The following is a 12284-nucleotide window of genomic DNA, read 5'->3' on the forward strand; positions in this document are numbered from 1 at the left end:
ATATATATATATATATGGAACAGCATATAAGGTTTAAAGAAGTTGGTAAAGCTTGACATTTTTAAGCTCATATTTAACATAGATACAAATAAAGCAGGTAACATACTTTACAAACATATTTTAGCAATATGGCTTCAAGATTTTTTAAAGAAGTAAAAGTTATCTTTCACAAATACCAAATTTATTAGTGGTTACCAGAGGCTGGTGGGAGGGGAATGGAGAGTTCATGCTTAAGGAGTACTGAATTCTGCCTAACAGAAAGAAACAATGCTCTGTCACACACCAACCTTACAATCATTGCTATGCTGGAACCCACTGCTGCCCCAATGTGCCAATCCATCTCATTGTATTATGTTAAGAAGAGCATAGTATGAGGATTGGAGGAAGACTTGTTAACAACCTGTGTGTGATTTGCGTATGATACAACCTTGTTTACTGAAAGCGAAGAAGACTTAAAACACTGCTGAAGATCAAGGAGGACAACTTGAATATGGGTTGCATCTCAATGTAAAGAAAACAAAAATCCTCACTACCAGACCAATAAATAACACCTAGATAGGTGGAGTTAAGTTTGAAGTTGTCAAAGACTTCATTTTGCTCGGATCCACCATGGACACTCATGTAAGCAGCAGTCAAGAAATCAAGCAATGTATTACCGTTATAAGAACAAATTGACAAAACAAATGAGAAATTAGATACCATACAAAAAAGACAATTAGAAAGCCAGGAGATTAATATCAAGACCTTAGAAATAGATAATACATTGAAAGGGCAAAGAAGTAGAACTGAATCAATGGTAAGCCGAATTAGTGAGCTTGAATACAAATCTCTCAATATTCATCTGTTAGAGGGGCAATTAGAAAAAAAAGAACAAAAGAAATATTAGGAAGTCTAAGATTTATGTATGTCACTAGCAAGAGCAATAACTTAAATGTGACTGGAATTCCAGAACACGAAGAGACAGAGAACCAACAGAGAAAATTGTTGAGTTGTTGGAAGAAAGCTTTTCTAATATCACGAAAGATGAAGATATATGCATTCAGGAAGCTGAACAAACTCCAAGCAGGACATAGAGCCCAAAAGAAAATTACCAAGATATAATCAACTTTTCAAAACTTGAGACAAGGAAAGACCCCCAAGATAGCTTGGAAAAAAAACAGAAAGTTGCCTACAAATGAGAACTAATAAGACTAAGCTCTGATTCTCAGGAGAAACCATGCAGGCAAGGCGGCAATGGGAATACATGTAAAACTGGGGAAAAAAGAATAGATAGCCAACAAACATACACCCAGCAAAAGTGTCCATCAAATATGATGGTGAAATTAGGACATCGCCAGAAATTAAAAGAACTTCAAAAATCAAACCAATCACACAACTTTCCATTGAACAGAGAACCAACAACAGCAGACAACAACCTGAGACTAACTACAAAAATTATGCAGAGGTCATATCTGAATTCTTCTGACTTCACAAGCATGAAGGAGATTCACACTCAAAATCAGCCCATGGCCAATTCCTGAGACATGGTGGTCAGACATGCCTCCACCCTACAACCTTCTGACACCATCCATTCCTCCCACAGCACTCTGCTTCATGTCATATCTGGGTTTAATAGTCTATTGCAGTGGCCACACTGAACTCATAGACAATACTCATGTTTATGAGGTTTATTATGGAAGTGAACAGGGTACAATTCAGGATCAGAAACAACTTAGGATGCAACAGGCCTCCAGTCAGGAATGCCTCTTGTCTGTCTTACTGCAGGGAGACCTCACTCTTTTCTTGGGCCTCTCAGCCATGTGGCTCCTGGGCCTCTGCCCTGCTCAGGTAAGTGTTACAAAGCTCCTTTAGCAAGTCTGTAAATGACCAAAGAGCACATTCTGCAAAGCCAGTCTCCTCTCCACAGATACTCAGCTGTACCTGATCCATGGGTAGAAGCATGTAGCTACTTGGTCTCTCTGTGCCACCACCTCTGCCACTGGATATAAGGGTAAAGATTTAGGAGTATAAAATGACTTCCAGGATTTTGCCTCCTGAGGTTAGAGTATTAGTAATATTGATGCCTGATATAGGGAAGGCAGGAAGAAAAGCTGGCAGGCATTAGGGTGGAGGAGAAAGATAAGTTTAGTTTTGGACAGGTAAACAGGAGCAATTTGTAGATGACTAGTCACCAGTTGGATAGCCATGCATGCAACAAGAGAGTCAGAACTAAACCCTGTGAATGCAGGAAACCTCTAGGACACTACTCAGAGTGAAAAGATTAGTGGGCCAAGGCACTCTTAGGAAGTAAACAGGTAGGCAGAGTAAGAACAGCTTACAAAAGAAAGAGAAAATGCACAGAAATAGAAGAGAACTGGAAGAGCTGAGCATTTCTGAGGTAATACAGTAGACACTCCCAAGAAAAAGCTAACAAACCATGATGTAAAACGATATAAAATGCTAGAGAAGTTGGCATATGGCTAAAACAAGGTCTCTGCATTTTATAAAAGGACAATCCTAACATCTGCTACAGCTGTTGTTAAGTGCCTTCAAGTCAGTTCCGACCCATGAAGACCCTGTATAGAGTTTCCTAGATGCAGCTGGTGAACTTGAATCACCGACCTTGCAGTTTAAACCAACTTTCAATCCAGCGCATTAACCACAGCGCCAGTAGTAGTTTCAGTGAAATACTAGGGGTAAAAGAGAGATGACTGGAAAATACAAAGAGGTGTCTGCAGACTACTCTCTGGATAAGGGATTTCAGAAAGGAAAGGGCAATTGCTATGGAGGGCATAACGTCAAGGGAGGGTTATTTGTTTTTATATTTTAACAAAACAAGACTTGGTTATATTTATATGAGGGGCCTTCGAAATGTTTGTGGAAAAATTCTATTATCTTTTCACTCTATTTTTCCATGAACTTTTTGAATCCCCCTCATATATGGAGGACATAGAGTAAAGGAAGAAAGGTGTGACCTTTTTTTAAAAAAAAATTACATGGAAAAGCTGGTAAGTAATATTCATGAGTATGAAGTAAAACAGATTTAATAATCTGACCTAAGATACATCTAAATCCATGAAATAAATAATAATGGTATTCAACACACAGATGAACCCTAAAACATAAAGTTTTGAACAGGAATTAAACATTTCTAAAAAATTTGAATTAAAGAAGGTAAATGGATATACTAATGTTTCCCAGATTGCTGAATGCACAGCTGTGATTAATAATAACACATTTCGGACTATTTTAATTTAACTTATTTCAAACCTAGGCTATCTTCCTATTGAGAGCATATATCAACCTAGCACAGCAATTTCAGCTATGTGCCCCCGCCCCCCCACCAACAAAAGGCATGGTAGTTTTCATTTATATTCTGCTTTGAAACTTTAATTTCTATTTGGATATAAAGGAAAACTTATTTATCCACTTACATATGCAAGACTGTGTATTTTTAAATGACAGTAAGATATAAAGCTACTTGTATCACAGGCACACCTAAATTCAATTATGTTAGAAGTCTTTTTTCCCAACCGCTTTCAAAGTTCTTCTCTACAGGGCGTTAAAAGGACGCACAGCTGGAGTGAACATATGTAATTGGCTGTGGCCCCTCACATTCCACCATGGCTACGCCTGCTGTACAGCAGATGGAAATTATTCTAGGGCTGGCATGCAATTGGGAATGTAATCTTCAGACAAACTTTCAATTCTATTACTCTAAATGTTTATTAAGTTAACCTTCAAGCAGAAACACTATACTCCATTTCTTATATACATTGGTGGTGGTGGTGGTAAGTGTCATCAAGTTGGTTCTGACTCATAACAAACCTGCATAGGATTTCCAAGGAGTAGCCACTGTTCTAAGGTTTAAACGCTGACCTTGCAGTGAGCAGTCCAGTGCTTATCTTACAGTACCACACCATGACTCTATACATATATACGTAATAAATTAAATCTTACACAAACACTGGAAATTAAATCAGTAATTGTTCAAATGTTTAATTATAATTAACAAAGATATTACATTTGTTTCCATGCGAAGTTTAAGGCTTCAGAATGACTAGACAAGGGGGAAAAAACAAACATATCAAAAAATAGAAAACAAGTGTTATGGGTTATGCACCAGACTGCAAAGCTGTTTGAACAGCAAGATCAGCGGTTCAGGCTCACCAGCTGTTCCTCAGAAACCCTATATAGGGTCGCTATGGGTCGGAATCAACTCGACAGCACTTAACAACAAGAAGAAGAAAAGCTACTGGACTCCCAGTCTGGCATTGTAGGATCATAAAACAAGGAAGGCAGTTCAAACCACCTGCTGCTCCTTGGAAACCCTACATAGGGTCGCTGAGTCAGAACTGACTTGATGGCACTTAACAAAAAAACAACAATAGGAAAAACAGTTATGGCCTTTAAATAAAACACTAAAAGTACTTTAAAATTTTTGGTCCAAAAATGGTACATTGGTCAATCAAGTTAAAGAACATCCATTATTCCCCCCAAAACTGAGACTCGGTGGAAATGCACACTCGGATTGGTAAACACACACATCACCGTTGGGGAGAAATGGGGTAAAGGCAGCAATGAAGCAGCGAGCTAAGCCTCACAATATTCAGAGGGCTTCTGTGGACCCGGTTGGGGACCTGGTTGGCAAGAAGTGCAAGAAGACCCAAGGACTCCTGGGCCCAGAGTCAGTGACATGGCCACGCAGGACTCAAGTGGAGAATGGAGCTGCTGGCTGATGGGAAGAGAGGGCATGTGCACAAGAACACCCACACTTGCAGATGACACCCACGTGACTGGGACTGGATGATCAGAGCTCAACCAGGAGAAGAAAGAAGAGGTGGGGGTGGGGGGGGTAAGAAGAAGATTGAGCTGACCCAAGCTGATGAACTTGACCTAAGCATACAAATGCAGTGACACAAAAGAGGCCAAAAAGCCTTACAGCAAGAAACATTCCTACCCCCTCCACACACAGTAGACAGAGAGGGGCAACTTGGACATTGGATACCCAAATGGGGAGGAAGGGACTACAAAGGCAAGAAGTAACTGGCTTACAAGCTTTCAAGAGGGAACCTAGAGCTAGGGGGCATGGAGGAAAGCAGAATCTCCAGTGAGTACTATCCAATTTGTCTAGGTGGAGCTGATGAAATGAAATACAGATGGGTTATATGCAATACTGTAGTGAATAATGGTTATAAAGACAGATTATGAGGGTTGGAAATGCAAGGGTAGATGTTTTGTAGCAAGGAAGAGAGCGATTATTTCTCCAGTCTAGGAGCGGAGGTCTCTGGGACCACCAACGGACAAGAGCCCAGAATGGGACCCCACCCAGAGAACCGGGGATGCCTGAGATGGAGACAGAGATGATGACATGGAGGGATGAAGCGGCTGGGGACTTTGGATCCAGAGAGGGAGAGGAACTGTGGGCCGAAGACTGAGTGGGGAGGGGGGAGTGTAGAGCACGGGCTTCTAGGATATGCCCTGTGGTCGGAAGACGATGCATGGAGGGGATTGGAAATGTAATGATATACGATGGAATGAATATGGAACTGAGGTTCTCTCATGTAAACTATCATATAATTCACAATAAAACATTAAAAAAATAAAACAAAAACAAAAAGAACATCCATTATTATAGAATATCATATATAGTCACTTAAATATTCTGGAAGGTATTTAATGGTATAGGAAAATACCCACAATATAGAATGCAAGCACAGAAAATGAACTATATGATTCAACTTCAGTATAAAAATGTGTACCTTTTTTAAATTAAGTATAATTTCTATTTTCTTCATTATTTTTCTATAATGCCATCACCAGAAGAATATTACTTAAAATGGTACTTTCTTCATGTTCTCTTACCTGAAGGTACTAGAGAATCTTGTTCAATAATTCTTGCGGAGGCCAGATCACTAATAATATACTGTAACCTTAAGTGCCTGAATACTGACATGAAAGGGTTTCCTTGCTCAGTTTCAAGGAAGGCCATACCTTCAAAATCTATAAGAAATGGTTTAAATTAAAAATTATTCTTTAAATCTATTATTTTATTCCTGAATATTTTTATGGATACTCACATACACACATAGTATGTCTACAAGACTATAAGTAAGCCGGTTATAAAGTTTTCAAGGATTTTATAAATCCTGGGCTTGAGGATAAAATCTTAGGACGATTTAGAAAAAATGCCCTTGGAAATCTGGTACCATTAGACTACTATGCTGGGAATTCCATTCTGTGCCTTACTGGGGGGTTTGGAGCTTACAGTGGAACAAGATGGGAAAGGAAGGTTTGAGAATGGGTTATAGTATCTTTCCAGCAACCCTCTCCTGAGGACTGAGCACTCCAATGGAACTGTAGAGCCCAAAAACCTTACTCAATGTTGAACATCTTGAGACTCTTCTAATTTATGCTACAGCTCTCTGTGATGAACACAAGTTAATACGTTAATTCTATGTTAAAATACAAAATAGGAAATAAAGACATTATAGCCATAGGTTCACAAAGTAAAAATATACTGTACTCTCCAACTCTGCCCATCTTAAACCTTATAGCAGTTGATTGTAACCAATTTTAGATCAGTGTCCACTGAGAATCTGATGAAAAGTATGGAAATTCTTCCCTTGAAAAATGCCTGCAACACATATATACATATCAAAATTTCCATCCATTTTTAGGGGGTTATTATACACCAACACCTGTCTATGGGCCTCCATGTTAAGGACTACTGCCTGATAGATTATTAAGGAAAATGCAATGTGATCAAACAAAAGATAAAGGTCATTGCCAATATCTGTTGGTGACAAAATGGGAAAATAAAAGCTTGGAATCAGAGTAGAGTGTCAGTTCAAGGAGTAACAATGCTATGCAAACAAAGCGTCTTGGCTATCTGGCTTCTATTTCTCAGTGTAAATGATGGGCTGAATTTGATCACTGCTAATGTTCTCTCAAGGTCTAAAATTCTCTAAGTTTATAAACAAGTCAGGACCTGAGTCTAATCTATTTCATAGAAAAAATTTAAAGTTCTCACTGAAAATTTTAGGCATACCTTTTCTCCGCTTAGAAAACCAGACATCTGTTTCAGTCAAAAGCTGTTTTAAAGATCCATTCCAAGAAGGCACAAGTTGAAGGAACATCCACTAAGTTAAAAAAAAATAATAAGGTAAACAAAAAAGCTAAGACTTCCTCATTTTATAAATTTATATTTTCAAATGGTTTCCACCTTAAACCATACAACTTAAAAGAAGTTAATTTCTATTTTATAAGCAACTGAAATACAGTATATGGCTTTAAATTCTTCATAGCTGTAATCAGGATAAAAACTTCATGAGTAAGTGCTAAGGAATCAGCTAATCTCTGAAAAGCACTGGTGGTGTCAAACATACTACAGATGATACTAGTGACGGGAAAGGTTGACTACACATATACATTTCATTAGAAATTTTAAACTAATTTTCTTCTACTCACCAATTAACAACCCAATTTCACTATACACTATATGAGATAATAAAAGTAAAAAATTTAACTTGTGAAAAAAGAGTTTGTCTTATTGCTGGTGAGACAATATGCATAGCAGTTAATAGGCATGGACTTTTAAATCACTGGGCAAATTAAATTTTTCTCTCCAGGTCTTAACTTTCTGAACTGTAAAGTAAAAATGGTAGTAAGTCCACCTCACATGGACAGTAAAAGATTGAACATTTGTTAACAGGCTTAGGACACACAGTAAGCACCCTATAAGCATTTCTCTTTACTGGAATAAAAGCAGATTAAATGGGAAAGAACAAATGCTACCTACCAGTGGCTCACATAGGGAAGCAGGCTCTCTCCCATCCCTCTAATGACAGGCTAACCCAAGTAGCAAACTTCCTTGAAGAAAAATACTGAAGTTCTATTTTTACCATAAAAATAAGCCAGCAATCCCCCTATAAACCTACAAATAAAGTATTTTCTTCGCAGGTTCTACAGCCATGTTAAATGCCGACTTCACGCTATAGCCACAAACCTAACGGCAAAACTATGAAGCATGGGACTAGGGGTTATGCCTCATGTCTGTCACTCAGTAATTTTAAGAACTATCTCACCATCTACAGAACAAGAATAAGAGCTGATGTGTCTTTTCAGAGAGTTGTGAAAATAAAATTAGATTAAGAAATGTTGAAACATTTCAAAATGGTGAAGTGAAGCAAATGCCTGAATTTTAACTATGGTCTTTAAAACAGTAAATGCTAACATTTTCTAGAATCTTGTGCATGAAAATTTAATCATAAAATCATTAATTCTACTAAAACACAGTTTTGAAAACATTTCTGGAAATCATGCCAGTGAGTCAGTTTCAACTCCCAGAACCCTACAGAAAAGAGCTGAGCAGCCCCACAGAATTTCCAAGGCTGTAGAGCCATACAGAAGCAGACTTCCACATCTTTCTCCCATGGAGCCAAGGGCTTTAACCATGGCTCCATCAGGGATACATACTTCCTACAAAAAACATTTCTGATTATGTACACAACATAATAACATGGTTATTGCTGAAAAAATTTTTGGAAAAAAACAGAAAGCTAGTTCTAGGATAAAAAAAGTTTAAAGAAAAAAATTAAAATCATGAATGATCCTAGAGACAAAAACTGTTCAACACTGTGGGATATTTCTTTTCTTTTTCTTACATTTATAACCATTTCTCTACCACTCTCTAGCAGCACCTATTTCCAGTTCATCCGCAGTACAAGCAATGCTGAGTTAGTACTGAGTCTGCACAGACAACACTCATACCTTTTTGAGGGCTGTGTACACATCCATTTCCACTTGCATCACAAATAAATTAGATGAACCAATGAGTTGTTTCATGACATTTACACTAGAAAAAATAAAGCAGCATAAAAACATGATAAAAATTAAAACTGAAAGGAATGAAACAATTTTAGTTCTAAGTTTCTCGTTATTACAACAATTGTTGTTGTTGTTGTTATGTGCCGTGGAGTCGGAACCGACTCATAGCGACCCTGTACAGGGTTTCCGAGGGTGTAAATCTTTACGGGAGTAGAAAGCCTCATCTTCCTCCCGCGGAGCAGCTGGCGGTTTCGAACTGCTGACCTTGCGGTTTACAGCCCGATTCGTATAGATATTTAAAAAGAAACATTACCATTTTTATATATAGATGAAAATTTCTGCTCTGCTTTTTTCCCATTTCAAAGAGTCAATAGTGCCCTCTGATGCTATACAGGCAGTCCCCCGGCTTATGAATGACAGCTGGTCCTATGCCGCTGACTCTTTAAATGGAATTTGCAGGTGAGCTGCAACGGGTGAATATGGTTCTTATTTAGCCCTACTTTAGTGCAAGATTTAAAAGCTGCATTTGCAGCAAATGAAGGTGACTGTGATAAAGAATTTGCTACAAGTAAAATTTAGTTCAGTGCTTTCAAAGCGAGGGCAAATACAGATAATGCACTGGATAGTAAGGTCGATTTAAACCATTAAGGTCAGTGGTTCAAATTCACCAACCGCTCCTCGGAAACCTTATACAGGGTTGCTATGAGTCAGATCTGACTGGATGGCACTTAATAACCACAAGGGTGAAGTAGGAGTTACCCATAGGGACGTAGCCTAGGTACTGTTTGCTGTCTCCTTTTGTTGGACAATTAATGATATTGCTAATAACACCAGAGCAAACATGTAAATGCAGAGCTGCTGTTGCAATTTATTCCCCCTTTGAGATTAACGACCCCAGATGTACGCCTTGGGTTAAGATTACAGACTATCACACATAAATGGCTACACCTGATTTTTGACAAAAGCGCCACTGAAATTCAACGGGGGAAGAACATTCTTTTCAGGAAACAGTGCTTGGTCAAGCAGGTATCTATACGGAGAGCAAGAAAGAGCCTGAACCCTACCATCATCCTATCACACAGATTAATGAGATGGATCACAAACTAAATGCAAAAAGCACAATAAAAAGATTTTACAGGAAAACTTCATTATGGCCTTTGGGTCTGCATACTAAAAAAGCACTTCGCATGTAAGAAACCACTGATAAAATGGAAATTTATTAGAATTAAGACCTTCCGTTCTCCAAAATAAACCATTATGAGAGACAAGGTAAGCTTCTATGGGAAGAAATTTGCATTCAACATATTTGAATAAAGGTAATCTAATTAAAAAAACACTAAAACTTGAAAAGTCACTTAAGAGGATGTCCAAATGGCAATATGCATGCAAAAAGGCACCCAACATCGCTAATAATCAGGGAAATTCAACGAGACACCGCAAAGTGCTATGGTTTTAAAAGACTGACAACAACTCTGGAAGGGGCTTTATAGACTGGGAGAAGACCATAAGGAACCTAAATGTTGTTACAGGTCATTGAGTCAGTATAGGGCTTCCAAGAAGTGGTTGATGGGTTTGAACTGCCACCTTGCAGTTCAAATCAGCTTTTTAGTCCAGTGCTTATCCTATAGTGCCACACTAGAAATAGTCTGTTTCTTTCATACATTAAGTTCTATACATGTGTGAAAACTCACCAAACTGTGTAATTACAATCTGTGCCCTTTACTGTATAAAGAGGCTTCAAAAAGTTCACAGAAAATATGGAATGAAAAGAGAATGGAATTTCTCGATGAACTTTTTGAAGTACTCTTGTATATACATGGATATATTTATAGAACAAACATGCATGTAGAAAGGTGGTACTTCTACACACACATTTGCATGTGTTGAAATTTTCCTGGAGATCAACTGACTTTCTTGGTTAACAAAGCAGTAGTGGTGACAGCCATTGCCTTAAATGGGCTCAGTGCTTATGATGTTCCTGGAACTGAATTGATTCACATATATGATTTAATCAAATCAATATTCCTTTTCTATAGACGGCCTTGTTGTTGTTGTTATGTGCCGTGGAATTGGTTCCAACTCATAGCAACCCTGTACAGGGTTTCCGAGGCTGTAAATCTTTACGGGAGCAGAAAGCCTCATCTTTCGCCCATGGAACAGCTGGTAGTTTCGAACTACTGACCTTGCGGTTCGCAGCCCGATTCGTAACCACTACGCTACCAGAGCTCCTTATAGAAGGCCTTGGGTGGTACAAATAACTGGTTATGTACTTAACTACTGGCCAAAAGGGTCACTGAGTCAGTATAGGGCTTCCAAGAAGTGGTTGAGGCACCGTGGAAGACAGGCCTGGCGACCTGCTTCTGAAAATCAGAGCCTCGAAAGCACTATGGAGCAGTTCCACTCTGTACACATCAGGTCACCATGACCCAGAATCAACTGGATGGCACCTCTGAGCAACATGCCTTTCTCATAGATAAGGAAACAGTTTCGGAGCAGTGAAGTGCCTTGATGAACAAGATCCCATGCTTTTCCTCAATGCTCATCTGGCTAGATGGACACCGATAGAACTTACTGCCAATTCTCTCCTCTGCCTCCTCTGTACACATTCTTCCCTGGACTACTGTGACAAAGCACTTTGGCTGTTTTCTAGTCTCATCTTCCCATCCTGCTCTCCAAAAGCAGCAGGTGCTGAAGGCTCTAGTCTAGATGTTTTTCCTCCTTTTCCCCTCAGCAATTTCAAGAGTACAATTACCATCTCCATGAAGATGATGTCCCAATTTTTCTAAACCAAACATGCACATAAACTCCATCCAAGATCTACCTTGATGTAGTTCCTGCACCTGAATTGCTTCTTGCCCTTCCGTACTACTTCATTCTTTAAGCACTTTCACCTGACAGGACACCGTATCCCTGAAGCCTTAGCTGATTCACCCACAGCCAGAAGTAATCATTAATATCACATGTAAGAAAAATTTTGCTAGACAATTCAAATATGGCTGCAATAGGACATTGATATGGAACTACCAGAGGCTGAAGCCAGATTCAGGCCAAGATGTGGAACGAGGGATATCATTGCTGACATTAGTTGGATCTTGGCTGAAAGCAGAGAATACCAGAAAGATGTTTACCTGTGCTTTGATTATGCAAATGCTTTCAATTGTGTGAATCATGAAAAGCTATGGAAAACATTGTGGAGAATGAGTATTATTGAACACTAAATTGTGCTCATGAGAAAGCTGTACATAGACCAAGAGGCAGTCATTCAAACAGAACAAGGGGACACTGAATGGTTTAAAATCAGAAAAAGTGTGCACCAGGATTGTATTCTTTCACTGTATTTATTAAATCTGTATGCACAGCAACTAATTCAAGAAGTTAGGTTATATGAAGAACATGGCACCAGGATTGGAGGAAGACTCATTAACAACCTGCTACATGCAGATGATACAATCTTGCTTGCTGAAAGTCAAGAGGGC

At 38.8% G+C, this 12284-nt stretch overlaps 1 protein-coding gene across 1 annotated transcript in view; it reads right to left on the minus strand.

Annotated features, from left to right (window-relative positions):
* Positions 1-12284, minus strand: part of GMCL1 (germ cell-less, spermatogenesis associated 1) — a 44045-nt gene that overhangs the window by 9525 nt on the left and 22236 nt on the right. The window contains exons 7-9 of the mRNA XM_006862928.1: positions 8752-8836; positions 7031-7121; positions 5847-5982 (exon numbers count right to left, since the gene is read on the minus strand). Coding sequence (XP_006862990.1) covers positions 5847-5982; positions 7031-7121; positions 8752-8836 — 312 coding nt within the window. The remainder of the gene's footprint in view (positions 1-5846; positions 5983-7030; positions 7122-8751; positions 8837-12284) is intronic.

Source organism: Chrysochloris asiatica, unplaced genomic scaffold (genome assembly GCF_000296735.1).
Source record: "Chrysochloris asiatica unplaced genomic scaffold, ChrAsi1.0 scaffold00052, whole genome shotgun sequence".
Taxonomy (NCBI): Eukaryota; Metazoa; Chordata; class Mammalia; order Afrosoricida; family Chrysochloridae; genus Chrysochloris; species Chrysochloris asiatica.